We start from the raw sequence: 19,072 nt of genomic DNA on the forward strand, positions 1-19,072 counted from the left end.
TGCGAGGCAGCCGGTTGGTTTTTCATTTTTTAATTAAATGTTTTAACGCTAATCCGGCGGCAACCAGCAGAGGGGTTGAGGGGGGGAGCTGGGATTAAGGAAAATATTTGAATAGCAACGACGATGAGTGGCAAACAAAGGATAAAACAGAGGCAGGACGAGCATAGCAGCTAGCCAGCGGAAGCGGAAACGGAAACGACAGCCAGCGACAATGGCGCCGCGTCACACAAATGTCACCAAATGCAGTTAGCTTTTAAGACCCAGGCAATGCATCCTTAAAAGAAGTGAGGCAAGGAGTAGACTTTAGATATTACCATTAATTTTTAGTTACATTTATTTATAGTTGAATTAATTAAATTAATTTTATTATATTATTTTTATTAAATTTATTTATATTTTTTGTATTTTTCGTATTTATTTTATTCATTTTATTGATTTTATTTATTTTATATATTTTATTGATTTTATTTATTTTATATATTTTATTTATTTTATATATTTTATTTATTTAATTGATTTTATTTATTTTTAATTATTTTTAATTATTTTAATTATTTTATTTTATTTATTTTATCAATTTTATTTATTTTATTGATTTTATTTATTTTATTGATTTTATTTTTTTTTATTTATTTTATTGATTTTATTTTTTTTTTAATTTATTTTATTGATTTCATTTTTTTAAATTATTTTAATTATTTTATTTGTTTTATTTATTTTATTGATTTTATTTATTTTCTTTATTTAAATATTTTTTTATATAAAATACATATTATTCAGATCGGAGCACTAGTAACCCCTGAATTGATCGTCACAGCTATTTCGTTTTTCAGACGACATTGAGCTCCCTTCATATTTGCACCTAAAAAAATAAAAAAAAAATCCAAACTTTTATATTGTTTTTGCCGGCCCTAATAAAATTACTATTTTTCGCCAAAAAGAAGAAAGGAAAGTCTGTCGCTCTGTATCACGAAATCACGCTCGTCTATATATCACTTTGTATATATAACATCTGCATAAATATATCTGTATTGTAGATCGTTTGAGTTTCTTTTTTGTATTTGCAATAACAAGTTTTCATTTCAAACGATAAACTTCAAATCAGTGTGCAAATTATTCGGCAAATTCTTATTTTCAAAACAAGCTAAACATTTTTCTCAAAATTTAAATCAAGGGAACGAAAAAAGAAGAAAGTGTTGTTAACCAGCAATGGAGGTGAGTTTATATTGTAAGCCAGATATTCTTTGATAGAAATGTAGGTAATTTCAGGGAATCCCCGAAAGTATGCCCATTGAAATTGAGCGGATCTCTCCCTCCCCTTTTGACCCCATTTTTCCCATTTGCCATATTTGTTAGCCATCTTGTTCAAAACCAAACTACAAGGATACAGGGGCCGAGTTCAAACTAAAAAACAAAACAAAAGCGAAACAAAACAAAACAAAACATTGGCGAAACAAAACACACAATGCAACAGGGAGCTGGCCATGTTTTTTGTTAATTAAAATTGGCATAGCAGCTGCAAAAGGGAGGAAGGAAGTAGGGAAATGCCTGGCAAAGCAACAACATTTTTGCATTTTCATCAGTTTTTCGGGGGCAAAGCGACAGGTCACGGGTCACAGGAAGTAAAGAAAAGGCAAACGAATGAATGAATGAATGTCTCACGATTTATAGGGTATATATAGTACTATATAATATACAAGTATATATATTTACCTTCAAAGTGCTTCATTTTTCAATGGATGACAACCCATTGAGAGAGAGCCCCCCTCGATTTATGTGCCGCCAATAAATTTACTCAACACTTTTGGCCCTTCCGACTAATACAATATTTACATCAAATTGGGCTAGCTGGGGGCGGGGGGAGGGTAACTGGGCGAAATAAAAAATTGCAATGCGTTTTTCTTAGCCAAGAACAGAGGGAGGGAAAGAGAGAGAGAGAGCGCAGTGGAAAAGGATTGCCTGAACTTGGAGAAAAATTTTGTGAATTTTTTAGTCATATTTTTTGTTGTAAATATTATATCTTAGAATTTTGTTTCTTTAGTTCATTTTCTTAATTAATTAATTTATTTTTAATAATAATTTTTATTTGATTTTATTTATTAAAATGTATTATTTATTTCTTTTAATTAAAACCAAAAAAATTTTTTTAAAATGATTTTCTTACCTAAAAACTAAAGATTTTTAATTTTTTACTTATTGTTTTGTGTTATTTTTAAGTAATTTTTGTATCACTAAGTTTATATATAAGAAAATATTAATAATATTTTATGGAAATAAATTTTTATAAAATAAAATATTTATAAATTTTGAAAAGGAAACCCTTTTATATATTTTATATATATTTTATTTTATAAAAAATTAATAATTTTATTTTAAAATATATATAAAATTTATAAAGAAACCCCGTGTCTTTTATAAATTGTATATATTTTTTCTTTTATTCTTAAATACTGTAAAGTTATTCCTATTTTCTCCCTCTGTCGCCTTGGCCTTCCTTGTACTGTTTTTGTTTCAGTTTTGGCTTTGCCTTTCTCCTTTTCCCCTCCTCCTGGCTGTCGTTTAAGTTAAAAGCGCATTTGTAAAGGGAAAATGGGGAAAAGCTTGGTTAAGGGATAGCAGGAAGAGGAGGAGGAGTAAGAGTAACAGTAGGGGAGCAGCAGCATCCTTCCAAGATCCCTGAGCGCCTTTTAAAAGGCAAATCTGCAGTGCAATGTCTTGGCATTTCTTCTCCACCTCCACCATTACATTAAGCGTTCAGTGTTAAGTGTGTGGGCGGCGCCCAAGGATCCAATGTGGATCTGCCGAGACACAGATTTACCATTAGGAGAGGGAGAGCCCAAAAAGGATTCCCCATAAAGAACCAAAAAGCCAAGAAACCAAAGAGCCAAAGAGCCTGTCAAAGGCCAAGTGGACCGACCACGGTCGAGTTCGCTCTCAAATATTTAACCCACGCTGCTTTTTTTGATTTCTATTTCGATTCCTGCGCCATATAGGATTTTTCGATATTTACCATTCATTTGCCCCCCTATTTAAACTTATGACAGCCAAAGCCAAATGAAAGTTTGCTCTTTTGCTTTGCTTTTTGCTCCTGCCGACTCTCAATAACATCCTGCGACACGAGCAAACAAAACAAATATAAAAAGAAATAGAGAAATGTGGCCATTAGTTAAAGTTTGCCTGATGGCAGAGTGTTGAAAAATATCCTTAAATAAACCTTGAAACTTTTTTAAGACCTGTAATTTCCTTTTCTTAATTATAAAGAATAATTTATAGTTTGATTATATTTAGATAAGAATTTTTTAAAATTATTTCTTTATACTTAACTTTTTATTTTATTTTTAATACCTTTTTTAACATATTTTTGGGCTTAGAGTTATCCAAATTTATTTCTTTATATTTATAAATATCTTAACAATTTTTTTTTTTATTTTTATAACCTTTTTTTAACATATTTTTGGGCTAAGAATTTCCTAAAATTATTTCTTTATATTTTTAAATATCTCAACAATTTTTTTTTTTATTATTGTTATTATCTTTTTTTAAACATTTTTTTAGGCTTAGAATTTTTAAAATTTTTTTTAATATTTAAAAATATCTTTATATATATATTCTTTACTTTTAACACACTTTTTTGGGCTTAGAGTATTTAGTTGTTCGTGGCTAAAATATAGCAAGTATTTTGTCCTTTTTTTTTTTACTTCGTTTCGAATCGAAGCACCGTAATAAGTTTTAAGCGCTTTCCCGCTTTTCCAGGCCAATAAGAAATGCGTGATGTGTTACCCTCCACACACACAGACACACACACTCACACATCATTCTCTCAAGTGTTTTGGGTGTCGCACCCACTCAATTCATCGAGTCCCAAGTCCAAGTCCCCGTCAAGGGTGTGTAAATATTTGTTCCTCGAGCTGGCAACTTCTGTGCACACGTTCCGTCTCCCTTCTATGGTCAGTTCGCAGTTCGAGTGGAACTTGTCCGTGGCCCCTACGCTTTTCTAGCTTGAAAATTTTTCAGAAAATTTAGCTCACGTCCCAAGGAGCTCACGTGTCCGGGTGTGTCCATCTAAGGCATAGGGAGTAGAGGAGAGTGGGGAAAATTCGCGTGATTGTCTCATTAGCAGGGAGAGAGAGAAAGAAAAAACTAGAAAATAAAGGAGCCTTACATAATGACTGAATAGTTGCATCTGAGTTTCATTTCAACTTTAGATTTTTTCAGAAGAAAGTCCATAGAAATAAAGGCTGCCAAGGCATCTCTTTCTGATAGAAGTTCTAGTAGAACTCCCAGTATTTTCTCGTAAATTTAAAATACATAGAAAATATCTTAAATATATAATATATAATTTTTATAAACTCTTCTAAATCTTCAAAATATATATAATATAGATTTTTTTGCTGACATCCCTATAGCTTTGACCCCATATCTGTCATTATTCATTTCGATTTTTGTTAAGAAATTCAGTCTACATTTTGCTTTCGACTAACAAACACCACAAAAACCAGATAACCCCAGATTGGAATTCTGTTCTGGTCGAGTATAGAACATATTATTCCATAAGTTTATTGTACGTTTTTTTTTATGAATTTATTATTATTATTTTTAATTAAATAAATCTCACAGATTAACGCCAGCCAGCAGACGAGTGCGAAAATGTTTTCGACGAATTTCTACAAAATGAAGAATTTCGCCAATCCGAATATTTTTTTTAGACGCAACCCAAAGATCGCCACGGAGCCTAAAGAAGCCGTCAAAGCAATGCCTACAACTGATGTCGCCAAGGATAATGTATTAACGGTGTCGAAATTGGAGAAATTAGAGAAGGAGAATGAGATTCAAATGGTGAAATTAGAGAAGGAAATTAAAGTTGAGAAATTAGAGAAGGAAATTAAAGTGGAGAAATTAGAGAAAGTGCTTCAAGTGGAGAGTTCAGTTACGGCGGAGCCAGATCCTGTGCCATCCACTCTGAGCAAGGCCAAGAAGAGAAGGAACCGTTATATAAACAGGAAGATTAACAACATCAACAAGAATGTGGTTCCAGGTAGCTCCCCGTCCAGAGATTCCAGTGGGTCTAGTAGCAATCCAAAAAGTGCCAAGCTGAGGAAGATCGAGCCATCGCAGGAGCTGCAGAAGAATGAGCAGGATCAGCAAAAGCCACAGCAGCAGAAGGCACAACAGCAGAAGCAACAGCAGCAGCAAACGCAGCAGAAACCTCAACAACAGCAGCAGCAGCTGCAACAGCAACAGCAGAAACCTCAGCTGCAGAAGCCGCAGCAGGAGAACTCTCAGCAGCAGAACCCTCAGCAGCAACACCAAAAACAGCAGCTAAATCGAAGGCAGAAGGTAAAGCAGAAGCAACAGCAACAGAACCCGCAGCAGGAAATGGAGCAGAAGCAGCAGCAGAACCCGCAGCAGCAGCTTCAAAAACCTCTACAGCAACAGCAACAGAAACCCATGCAGCAGAAACAGCTGCAACAGCAGCAGCAGAAACCTCAGCAACAGAAACCTCAGCAACAAAAGCCGCAGCAGCTGCAACAGCAGCAGCAGAAACCTCAGCAACAGCAGCACCTGAAACAGCAGCAAAAACCGAAGCAACAAAAGAAGCCGCTGCAGCCTGAGACAATCGAGAAGGCGCCGGAGAGCATAAACAAGTACGAGATGAAATTTTCTGAAGTGGTAAAGGGGCAAGAAAAGACCACTTCCGAAATGAATATGATCCAGGTGAAGACAACTTCCGAAATGAATAAGATCCAGGTGAAGACAACTCTTTCAAGCAATAAGAACCAGGCAAAGAACCCGGAAAACAAAGGTCTTGATAATCAGAAGAATCAGAAAGTAAAACATACTGAAAGCCTAAAAAACCAGGAGAAGACATTTTCCGAAGTCGTAAAGGCGATCACTGAGAAGCAAAAGAAACGGGATAATAAAGATATCGACAGAATTAATCTGGATAAGGCACAAGAAGACGAAATACAGAAGAGCCAGGAGATGGTACTGCAAACCGAAGACTTAAAGGTGAACCAGGAGAAGGTACAATCCGAAAGCCTAAAGAGCCAGGAGAAGACACAACAATCCGAAGGTTTAAAGACCCAGGAGATGGTACCACAACCCGAGAGCCTGGAGACCCAGGAGATGCAACAACAACCCGATAGCCTGAAGACCCAGGAGAAGCAACAACAACCCGAGAGCCAGAAGTTGAACCAGGAGAAGTTACCACAACCCGAAAGCTTAACGACCCTGAAGAAGCCAGAACAACCCGAAAGCCTGAATGTGAATCAGGACGAGACCATTCCCGATACAATGTCATCACAGATCCCCGCTCCTTCCCAGCCCGACAAGTCACCCCATGAACCCAAAGAAACCTCTTCCCAAGAACTCGATCTCCTTAAACCAAAGCAGGGCGACATGGAGACCGAAAGCGAGCCGAGTCTCAATGAATCCAACGAGTCAAACGACGACCCAAAAGTGCCCCATCATCCACTAAACAGCCTGTGGACCCTATGGTACCTAGAGAGCGATCGCACCAAGTCCTGGGAGGATTTGCAGAACAAGGTGGCCAGCTTTGATACCGTGGAGAATTTCTGGAGCCTCTGGTCGCACATCAAGCCACCATCAGAGCTAAAGACCGGCAGTGATTATAGCATTTTCAAGCGTGGCATTCGTCCCATGTGGGAGGATGAGGCCAATAAGAATGGCGGCCGGTGGGTCATCTCCATTAACAAGAACAACAAGCATGATTTGGACAACTTTTGGCTGGACACAATGCTCTGCCTGATCGGTGAGACCTCGGACTATGCCGATGACATTTGCGGTGCTGTGGTCAACATACGTTCCAAGTCCAACAAGATATCCATTTGGACATCGGATGGCAAGAACGAGACAGCCACCTGGGAAATTGGTCAAATGCTGCGCGACTGTATGCGTCTCTCCACTGACTACACCCTGTCCTATTTTCTTCACATAGACACCATGGCCAAGCAGGGCTCCATTGTGAAGGCTGTGTATACGCTGTAGGCGTGGCTATAATACAACAACATTACATATATAGCACTCGAACTCTACTACTACTCCCAAAAGCAGATCCTTGTATATATTATAGACTTTCGGTATTTTTACACACCCGCACTCGTTCTCGCACACAGGCAAAAGAACACACACAAAAAAACACACAAACAAACACAGTTAGTCGAACATCGAGTCTGGAAGCATACTACACATATTCGACAATCATATTAGACCACGATCCCAAAAACGAGGGAATCAATCAAGCATCCAAAATCCCGAGTCAAGCCGCCTTACTTTCATATAAATTTTAACGTTGTTCCTGGGAACCCAAAGAATATATATATATTCAAATGTTTGCTAAGCTATTCGAAAATAATGGGATTTTCTTTTTATTTTATTTGGGTTTTTATTGGGAATTGTAATGGGAATTATTTGGGACTTTTTTTTGGGCATTTTTTCAATATTTTTAATAAGTTATTTAATAATACATTTTTTAATAATAAATAATAAGTTAATTAATGGGTTTTTATTGGGTTAAATCAATTATAATGGGAATTATTTGGGATTTTTTATTTTGGGAAAGGCTTTTAATATATTTAATAAGTTATTTAATAAGAGGGTATTTTATATTAAGGTATTTAATAATTAATAATAAGTATATGAATTTCAGGGTCTTATTTTTTTTAATTGGGTTTTTATTGGGAATTGTAAAGGGAATTATTTGGGATTTTTTTTTCGGGAAGTTTTGGAACAAAAAAATTAAATGTATTATAATATTTGATTATATAGTAAATCTTTAAAGTGTTGGAAATACTTTTCAACAAGTTGTGTAATGTCGGGGTCTTATTTTCTAAATTTTTCCAGCCACTCCTTTTGGTGTCAAATCTAGTTTAGGAGGACCCAGGGAAGACCCTTTTTCTTTCCCATTTTCCAATGACTGTCATTCCTCCTTGTCCTGGCCTTCTCTCTCTGCTTCAGAAGCATCTTTCTGTGGTTTTTTTCGGGGGGTTAACAGGATGGACTTTGGACAGGGTACAAGGACAACAGACTTGGGACGCTGAACATTGGATGTCGGAGCTTTGGACTTATTTGGCGTTTGCCATTGCAAAACTTGGCCGTGTTCAATTGTTTGATTTATTGACGTTTATTGGCAGTTGGCATTTTATTGTGACTATTTTTGGGGAAAAAAAAAAAGCTGAAGTTGAAGCTGCCCCCCCACTTTACTTCCATTCGATTGGTTTTTTATGTGCTTAATGTGTGTCCAAAGCCAACCAGCTGGCTGCCCCCAGAGGCAACTTACCTATTTGTGTAACATAATTTCACCCTGAAAAAAAAAAGGAAACTCTTCTGTGTTGACCCCGCTATAAGGTCAAGGCCCAGATGGTCCTTGGTCCTTGGTTCTTGCTCTCCTCGTCGACATATTTTCCGCCTCTGATTTATGGCCCTCAATTTCAGGCAATATTTGGGGAGAGTCTACCATTGATTAAACACTTTAACCATTTTTATGGCCACCGCTAGTTGTTCTGCTGGACTCATTAGTTGGAGAAATATAGCTGCTGCCAGGTGGGTAGAGAGAGTCGAGCAGCTAAAGGTGGCTTTGTGTGGATGAGCTCGATGTTTAACAATGGAATTGGCAATAAAACGAAACGAAAAAAAAATCTGTAAATATGCAGAGTAGTGAAAAAGGGAGGTAGGGGAAGAACATTTCACATTTCACGTATAACAATTGCCAAAAAAAAAAAAAAAAAAAAAAAATGTGCAAAAAAAGAAAAGACTACTCCCCAAACGACAGACATGTTGTGTGGAAAAGAAGGAGAGAGAAAACTGCATGAAATAAGCCGACTTTGGGTTATCCTTCAATAGAAAGAAAGCCTTAAAAATTATAAAACAAGTTAATATATTTTGTTAATAAAACCAAGAGTAAGTTATTTAATTTTATAAATTTTAATATTATTTTATTTAACTAAAAAATATATTGATATATTTATTTAAAGCCTTTGCAGGTTGATTTTAGTCACTTGATTTAGCTTATAATCTCCGATTATTCAATTTTATAAATATTAATATTATTTTATTAAAAAAATTATTTTAAAAAATGTTATATAATTTTTTTTAACCATTTAGACATATGTATATATTTATTTTAGATATTTATTTATTTGTTTATATTTATTTATATATTTATTTCATTTATTTATATATGTTATTTCATTTATTTATATATTTTATTTTATTTATTTTTATATTTTATTTATTTTTATATTTTATTATTATTTTTATATTTTATTATTATTTTTTTAATATTTATTTCAGTTTTTTTAATATATTTTATTTTTTTTTTATTTTATATATTTATGTTTTATATTTATTTATAGCCTTTGCAGTTAATTTGATCTTTTTTACTTAGCTCATCGACCCTCTCCGATCCTGGACCCCCCAAAAAAAAAACCTAAAAAAATGTAGAAAAGCAAATTTACCTTTAAGCTGCCAACTACCCCCCAGACAGGGTTGAGACTTGGGCTGATTCGAGAGGGGGAGGGGTTTTTTGGGGCGCCCCACAGGTGGCATTTGTGTTGTAAAGCGTCGATTTACATGCGTGTTGTATGCACAGGGATACACACAGGCTACCTCCGGTGGCTGACGAATTTCAATTTATTTACTTTTATTTGCGTATGCAAAATAGTCTGCGGCTGCGGCTTGACTTTGGGCTTGGAGAAGCCAGAAAAATCCAGGAGATACAAAAGGGATCTCTGCCAAAAAGGAGCTGCTTGTTTTCAAAGCCTTTAACTTGTTGGCTAACTTCGAAAAGCTTTAAGATAAAACATAAAATATAAATTAAATTTTTATTTAAAATCAAAAATATATATATTTTTCCAAGCTTAGTTATCTCTTTTTTTATATATAAATAAAGTCAAAATAATATATATATATTTTCTAAAACAATTAACTTGTGTAAACTTAGCTAACCCCACAGTTCAATCGATTTTCTGAACCCCACATTAGCTTCTTTTTCCCCGTAATTGCTTCTGCATAAATATCCTGGACTAAAAAGATGTCAAAACCCTGCCTTAGCCAAGGACAACGACTACGTCTAGAGTGCCTATACCCAATCCATAATCCATAAACTATAAAGACAAGGGGGGATCGAGGGGGGATGTGTCCTCCCGTTTACCCAGCAGCTGTCAATTGCCGTTAGGACAAGGCAGGACATTGGACATGGGACATAGACGAGTATGTTCCGGATACGGACCAAAGCCGAGTGCCATGTCAAGGGGAAATACCCAAACTCCTGCCCCGAATTGGGGCTAATTATATGGCTACGACCAGGACTACGGCTACGGCTAATGCCCCAGCCCGGACTCTATGCCTGTGTCCTCGTACTGGCCTGGGTCCTGAATAAGTCATGTCGTCGGTGTGATTACCTTTGGTCGGTCTGGGGGATCGGATCGGATGGGTTCAATGGCCAGTGGCTCGCACGATATGTCAATCTGGGAGGCAGAGCCTCCTCCTCCTCTTGGTGTGTGTGTGTGTATGTTTGCCAGTTGCCAAATTGTTGCAACAAATTCGTAGCTGCATTAATTAAATGCGGCCCCAGCTAGGCCAGTCACAGGCACCGGACGAGGCACACGGGTGCCATTGGATATGCAAATGCCAAAGAGAGAGAGAGAGGGGGGAAGAGTGCATATTGGATTATGTTCCAAGGCACATCATTAGTGTGTTTGCCACACACAGAAATCCACACAGAAATCTTCTCCAGCCGAAAGCCAAACAAATGTCATTTTGTATCACAAAAATATGCCAGCTATGTGATCTGCATTCAGCAATACGAATTTCTGCTTTATATCTGTTTTAAAAATATGAAATCAGCACTTCGGGGTATATTTAGGCTTAATAATGATTAAAGAAAAACTATAATTAGAGGCTAAGCCTAAAGTAAATTTTTTTTTATTAAATTTTAAGAATGTTTTATGAAGAAATATATATGTTTGAATTTTGAAAATTGAAAATTTGTTTTAATATTTTATTAGAAAATGTTAAATAATATACTTTAATATTTGCCACTTTTTATAATATTTACCTCGAACTCTGCTGACCCAAGTCCTCATTCAGTTAAGTCAATCACTCCTTTAGCTTTGGCCAGAAACTTCATTAAGTTCAAATTGAATCGATTGTTTAGCTGTGATCAAGATAACTGAAAACTAAGCCGACAGACAAGTCCCGGTAGACAGTCTTCTCCTCATCCTTAGGGTTCCCTGGAGTCCACAGAGTGCAAGTGCACTTGGCTGGCAAATGTTGACATTTCTTCTTGGGGATTTTCGTGGAGCAAGGAGCAGGAACAAGAAGCATTTGTGCGCTTGGATTTTGTTTTTATTATGATTATTTTAACTGCTAAGACAAACACACACACACACACACACACATAAAATGCAATTTTCCGAGGGGGGTGGAAAGCGCCCAGCTTCAGTCCCAGCTTCAGCCAAAGCCAGACAAAGTGAAATGCAATAAAACAAAGGCCAGCAAGGACAAGAAGGAGGCGAAGAGCCAGAAGAGAGCTCCAGCAACTGTCTTGTCTTGCCTTGTCTTTGCCGCTCGACTGCGCCTGCAGCTGTGACCCCCCTGGAAAAACCCACTGCTGCACTTTACCCATTTTACCCAGGATTTAACCAACACCCCGCCCTGCTCCTGGTCCTGGTCCTGATCCTGTGGCCCCCTGGGAAAAGCGCAACGCATTTACAGCGCAATGATTCAAATTGTCGCCTCGGATTATGGATTTATTACGCGTCTCGCTCCTCGTAAGCTGCCAGCGAGCTGCAATTGTGCATGCTGCCTGCAATTACTATCAGTTTTCAGTTTTCAGTTGCCAGTTGCCAGTACCCAGTACCCAGTGTACCCGGTTTCCAGTTACCAGTTTCCCATAGCCCATAGCTTCTCCTAACCCATGAGTCCTCCCTCACATCCCTCACATTTCTCTCATCCTCCCATCCGGTATCCTTAGAGCGAACGGGCCCCTCTGTCTCTTTGTAGAAAATGTGCCAGTAATTCGCGTTGACAATTTTTCGGGTTTACTCTGCTTTTCTTTGTTGTTTTTCAAGCTTTAACATTTTGGCATAACTTTTCAGTTGTTTTTATATATATTTATGTGTTCCGGGTTAAAGTTGACTTGACTTTTTGATACTGGTTAGGGATAAAGTGGATATGTTTCCTGGGTTAAATTATGTTTTATTTACACAAATGTATAGGGATTTATGGGTCTGGAAACTAGGAGAAGCTTTACAAAATAAGGTAAAGATATTTAAAGCTTTGTTAATTTTAAAATTTATTTAAAATTAAATTAAATTTAATTACATTTTATTTTTAACATTTATTAGGTGACTATAAGTTCTGGAAATTATTAAGTTTAAGGAAAACTTAACTAAATTTATTTATTTAATTAATTAAAAATAAATTTAAAAAAGTATTAAGCCTTGTTAAGCTATTTAAGTATTATAGGATATAAAATAAATTATTTAAAATTAAATTAAATGTAATTATATTTTATTTATGCATTTAGTATGTCATTTTAAGCTCTCGAAATTTTTAAATTCAAGGAAAACTATCTGAAAAAACACTTAAATAAATTAAGTCAAAGAAGTTTTAAGCCTTGTTTAGCTTTTTAAGTATAACAGAATATAAAAATAAATTTTTAAAATTATATTTTAAATTAATTAAGTCTTTAATAAATAATAATATACATTTTTTATGTGAATTTATGTTTTAGAAATTTTTAAGTTCAAGAAAACGTTTCAAAATTAAGATAAAAAAATATAAAATATGAATATATACTAAAATAAATGATTAAAATATATTTAATATATATTTTAAAAATATTTAATATATACAATATATATTATAATAGATTTAGTTATAGAATATACTGATTTTAATTCAAATAAATTATAATAGACCCTTTATGTCCGCCAGATTTCTTCCAGACTGGGCTTATTTAAAGCCTTCCATAATTATTATTATTTATTCAGTGAATATTAATTGTAATTATCTAAAGGAATTCGCCAACTCATGGAATCCATTTAGCAGCTAAACCCTCTAGAAACCATGGCTCACATTTGTTGTGGGTCAAGGTCCACTAGCTACTATTTTTCCCCAAGTCACGATTTTGCCAGAAAGAATAAATATACATACATATATATACGTAAATATAAGTGCAAAGTATAGGTAAAGGTATATATATTATCCCATGATGATTTACGCAGAGAGATATTTAGGCCTACTCATGCTAAACAAAGCCTTCTTGACCCCCAACTTCAACTCCAAATCCATCTCTAGCATCTCTAAATCCATTTCTGGACTTGACTACCCACGGGGTCCAGGGGCCAAGGCTTCCTTCTCGGTTTCAGATTTCGATTCAGCTTCTGATTTGGTTTGAGGAGCTGTCAGAAAATGCCCAAATGTAGTTGAGAGCTTCTCTCGTAATTATTATTATGTATTATTTTCAGTACAACTCTAATTGTTGTCAACAACAGATGCTGTTGTGTTGTGTGTGTGATTTTTTTTTTTTTTTGCTTTATTTCTCTATCTGTTGATGTTTTTTGTTGCCTTGTTGTTGTCGCTGTCAGTGTTCAGTGTTCGTTGTTTTGTTGACAACGCTGACATTTCGAATTTAGACATTGCTGACTGTTGACCGCACATTAAAATGCGCTTTTTGTGTGCCACGGCTAGTTGGGATTATGGCTCTAAACCCAAGTGATGTAAGCTAAAAAAAAAAAATACAACAAAAAAACCCCCACTTTTGGTTGAAGAATTTCCGTTTGTTTCGTGTCAAAAACGGTACGGGATCCGCCGGCTTTAAGGGGTTAAAGCCAGGTCACGAAGATGCCGCAGCCGCCGTGCCGCAACAATGCAATGAGCAGGCGTTGCAGATTAATTAGCGTCTGAGTGCGATAAAGCACGTCGGCGGAGTTGCAACCGCAACGTGAGCAGCTCAACTTAATAAGGGGGAAAAGCGGGAAAATTCATAGAAGAGAAAAAAAGTTAATTGTGAAAACGAAAACGGGAGAGAAAACGGAGAAGAAAAGCCATGCCCAAAAATGCCTTTGAAATGTTTTGCCTGGCAAACGGAAATTGATCAAGTACAATTGAACTAAGGTCTTGGAAATTTTGGAATTTATTTACTTACACTCACAAAAAAATACTATTTAACTTGGATTTAATTTAAATGTTTTTTGAAATTTTTGTTTAATAAATAACTAACAAGAATGAGGCTTTGTAATAACTTTATTAATTCAAGGAAAATATGTACCATTATGGCTTTAAATTTAATATTTATATATTAATATCTAATATTTTAATATATTTATACAAGTCAAGGTTCTATGACTTCCTAAAACGTCTTCGTTTTAAAGTTAACTGATTTTTCCTTAACTTAAATACTACTTATATGAAATATTTTAAATAATTAATTATTAAACGCAAAACGGTCGTTAGAATGAGTATTTTTGAGGTCTTATTGGACGCTTTCTGTCTAAAATGCAAAGAAACTGTTACAATCTAAGTTCAGCTTAAAATTATACTATGTTTTAAGACTTTCGTCTATTGCATATTAATTCAACACCAAATATAAATCATTACATAGCCAGACCATTGTTTTTAATATATTTATCTATTTTTTTTATTTAAAAAATGAATTTTCTTTACTTTTTGCTTTTTAAGCCAATCAGAAATATCTTTGGTATAAAACTAATTAGCAAACAAGCGAAAGTGCCAAAAACCTAGCATACTTTTACGCTGAATTTCGGACTGGGAACAGTTTTTTTAGGCAATAGCTCCCTTTTTTAGCCGCCAGATGGCGTCCGTTGTTTTCGTTGTACCCAGTTTAATTTTTTGTTTAATTAATTATTCAAATTGAAATACAAAATCAACCATCAACGCTGACATTAACATTTAAATAAGGATCACTTGCTATTAAATTAAAGTCTCAACTGGCATTTAAGTGTGTCAGTCAGATGTATGTTTTTTTATACATAAATACATATACATGTATGGTTAAAAATAAAATCAAGTTAATTGATGTGGAATTTAAACGATTTACCATAAATAATATTTGCTGAAATTGAATTCCCCGGGATTATATTTAATATAAATATTACCTTTAATACAATTGATTACGATTGATTTTTTTTTTTTTTGTGGTGGTTTTGGGGTGGATTCTTTTGAGGCTCCTCTATAAACACATATATATATTTTTTTTGTTGTCCCGACACCCTCCCAGTTGGCCACCGCAAATAACTAATGGTAAATAATAGCAAATATGTGTTACACACAAGTTCCGTTGTTGTCCAGGGTACCAGTTTGCACAAGTTTCTGTGGTCAGCCGCAGCCAATCAACCGCAGAGTGTCAGCTGCCAATTGTCTTTTGCCAAAGGACTTGCAGGACTTTCGACTGGGTGATGATCTTTAAGGTCTATAAATTTTAAGATATATATTTTTTTTAGTTTTAAAAGATTTATTTAGTGATGAAAAGTGGGAAAAATATATTAAAAAGGAAAAAAAAAAGAAAATTATAAAGGTTTTTATTAATAATTTAATGAGTAAAAATTTAATTAATAAAAATTTTAATTAATAAAAATTGAATTAATAAACATTTAATTAAATTAAAATGTAATAAATAAAAATTGAATCAATAAAAATTGAATTAATAAAAATTTAATTAATAAAAATTTAATTAATAAAAATGTAATTAATGAAAATTAAATGAATTAAAGTTTAATTTATTAAAATTAATAAATAAATGAATTAATAAAAATTTAATTAATACAAATTTAATAAATAAAAATTTAATTATTAAAAATTTTATTAATAAAATGTAAATTAATTAAAATTTAATTACACAAAAAATTAATAAACTAAAATTTTATTAAATTAAAATTGTAATTCAATTGTAACTAAATTTTCATTCAAGGTTTAAGGACACAATTTCCCCTCATTAACAGAGCATACTCTCAGGCTTCTCTGGTTTTACAGGGTATCCTTTTAGCTGCCCCACCGCATGATAAATGAAGGCAATTTCTCTGGCTTTCTCTCTCTGTTTCTCCACACCGCTTCTCTTTCTCCCCAAATTTTCTCAGATTCTCTTTGTTTCTCCATCTATCTCTCGGTATGAGCTATGGCAAATCGCTGCGAAAAATACGCGAGCAGATTTATCTGACATGTTCACGAGGTTCTGGGAGAAACAGAGAAAAGGACGCGAGGCGCAACCCCACTGAGAAATGACGTCTAGACGTTTTTTGTTCTCCGTTTGCCGAGTCCTTTATACAATATATATTTTTTTTTTGGAGTAGGACTTTTGTTGGGGACTCATTAAAGGCAAACCTGGCTTCAATTTGGCCAACTGCAACCCCCGCAAAGGCAGAGACAGCTACAACGACAACGACAGTTTTCTGTTTGCACTTCCTGTTTCCGTTTTCTGCTTTATATTTTATATATATTTTTCTTTTTCGTGGCATTTTGCTTAATTTTTCGCCGGTGCTTCGTGGCCAACTAAATACCTGTATAAATATTTTATTACGCAAATGAAACAAGCATTGTTTGCATTTTATTTGCGCGAACAAGGAAGCGTCGCCAGCTGCAAGCTGCAAGGACATTTGTATGCAGGACACAAACAGTGGGAGGGAGAGACAGTGGCTCTGACCGCAGACGTGGCCACAGGAAATGCAAAGCAGAATGCAAAGAATCCTCAGGAGGCAGCTAACCAACTGAGGATTACAGGTGCCCCAGGTGGCACCAGGTGGGAGGAGGAGGAGGAGGAACAAGATGGGCGGCGGCGACCAGCCACTCAGCTCAGCTCTCTTGGATTCAAGGCAATCGCTTGTGATTGATTCAAAGCAATGCAATTGGCAACAAGCTACCTGCCAGGTAAGGTGGGTAGCCAGGCAACCGGGCTAAAAAGGCAAAAACGAAGCGGGAGATGCCCTTGGAATATACTTGAGGTATTTCTTCTATTCAATTTAACCGGGAAACCTGACTGGGGAATGTGGAAAATTATAAAAGGGTTCTTCGGAAAAACTATAAACTTTACACAAAAAATAATTCAAGTTTTTAAAACATTTATGCAAATAAGCTATAATTAATTTTGTAATGTAAATAAGTTTCCTTTTCTGAAAATGAAAAGTCCTCTTAACTAGGGTATTAGCAGCAGTCCCCCCATTCGAGGGCAGCCAATTAGCCAAGTATTGGATGGGCAAATCGTTGCCGCTAATTGAGCCAGATGGATTGAGCCAAAGTTAACCCAAGAGAGTTGAGGCAAACGAGACTCACTTGTTACCACTTCGATTGACCAACAATTTGCAGTTGCACAATCAGCACAATTAACGTAGTGAAAAGAAGGGTGGAAAAGTGAGGGAAAATTAGGGGAAAATGAAAGTAAATCATAAGGATTTTTCTTAAATAAAAATAGATTTTCAATATTTAGAATTTTTTTTAAATTTATTTATTTTTAAAGCAATTTTTTTTAATAAAAGTTATGTATTTAATCTTTTTAAATACTATATTTTTACGGATATTTCTGTATTTATATTTAATTAATTAATCAATTAAAATATAATTATAAGATTTATTTTTGAATTGAAAATGATTTATTTATTGTATTTTCACAGATTTTTCAGTATTTATTTTAATAAGATTTTTAATGAATTTAATTTAATTAATTAATTATTTTTTTAGGATACTATTTTAATGAATATATATTTTAAATTAAATACTAACCAAGTTCAACAGCTGGTTAAGGAATTTCCATAATTTTCACATAATTTCCAGCCGCTAGTTTTCCTCAAAAGAAAATCGTACTCCCAGGCAAAAGCAAAGTAACCAAAACTAGATCAAGTTTCCGCATAAATTATGTGTCCAAATGGCATTAATCTCATTAGCTGCCCAGGATTCAAGCCCAGAGGATGCATGCACCAATATTACCCATACGCCGCGTGTGACAGCCGAGTGATTTTTCCCTCCAACCTTTTCACTCCTCCTCCTCCTCCTCCCTGGAGGCAAACATCAATCAGCGGGGGGGATGGATACTTGCCACAGCTCCTTGTCTGTGTGTGTGACTGTGCTCCACTGTCCAAACAATCGGCAGGACCAAGGACGAGAGCGCCATTGGAATTAGGCTAATGAAATGCTTGTTAAGTGAAAACGATGATGATGACAAACTCCCCAAAGTGGCAGGAACAAAAAAAAACACAGACATGGACATGGATACACACACCGATTGATGAAAGGACCAACGGACGAACCACTGTTTCTATTGACCCACATTGCCATCCGCCATCCGCTTAATTATTCATTATTATTTGGCTTTTGTGGCCGTTTGTTTGCGTTCTCCGCCGAATGAGTGGCTGTCAATGAGTTTCCATTTGCGAGGACAGCTCTGGGGGCTTTGGACTAATGATGGCCACTACCTCCCAGTGGCGTCGAGTCATCATCCAATGACCACTGGCCACCCAGGCCCTTTGGGTCAGGGTGAGATGGCGTGATGATAAGTTGCGGTGGCTAATTAATTGTTACTAGAAGGTTAATCTTCACTTTTTTTTTTGGGGCAAAATCAAAGTAAGAAAAAGCCTAATTGCTTAGCTATTAAAAGTCTATAGCCTTGAGGTAAGGAAAAAGTATTTTAAATATATTTTAAAAATTTTTTTACACAATTATACAACATTTATTAGGAGATGTGTATTATTTTTAATATTTTAAAGGATTCCAAACTTATTTTTTGGGGACTTTATTCTAAGTAGAGTTATTTTTTAATATTTATTAATTTGTTTTTAATATTTTCAATATATTTTGTAATATTTTTTAAGTTAACTTAGCACTCTTTTAAATATTTAAGTTTAATACAATTTTCATAATAAAAAAATCTAAAACCAAAGAGGTGAATATAGATTTTTTTTTATTTATTTTTTCAATATTTTTAAGAGTTATAAAAATAAATTTAAAAATTATTATATAAATATTTAATAAGGTGCCAAGTCACTTAAATAAATATTAAAAACCAAAATAACTTGAAAAAAATTCCCAAAAAAAAGTCCTG

General features: G+C 34.8%; 2 protein-coding genes across 4 annotated transcripts in view; both read left to right on the plus strand.

Annotated features, from left to right (window-relative positions):
- LOC108080027 (uncharacterized) overlaps positions 1-19,072 on the plus strand; it is a 151,201-nt gene that overhangs the window by 24,210 nt on the left and 107,919 nt on the right. The window lies entirely within an intron of this gene.
- LOC108079966 (eukaryotic translation initiation factor 4E7) lies at positions 838-7,391 on the plus strand. 2 transcript variants are annotated; one of them, XM_041775069.2, is made up of 2 exons: positions 838-1,215; positions 4,618-7,391. In XM_041775069.2, exons 1-2 carry the CDS (start codon positions 1,210-1,212, stop codon positions 7,006-7,008), a joined length of 2,397 nt encoding a protein of 798 aa, XP_041631003.1. In that variant the 5' UTR covers positions 838-1,209; the 3' UTR covers positions 7,009-7,391. The 2 variants fall into 2 exon arrangements, with proteins under 2 accessions (XP_041631003.1, XP_070144203.1); XM_070288102.1 differs by lacking the exon at positions 838-1,215 and adding an exon at positions 4,405-4,561.

The sequence above is a fragment of the Drosophila kikkawai genome, chromosome X, assembly GCF_030179895.1.
Source record: "Drosophila kikkawai strain 14028-0561.14 chromosome X, DkikHiC1v2, whole genome shotgun sequence".
Taxonomy (NCBI): domain Eukaryota; kingdom Metazoa; phylum Arthropoda; class Insecta; order Diptera; family Drosophilidae; genus Drosophila; species Drosophila kikkawai.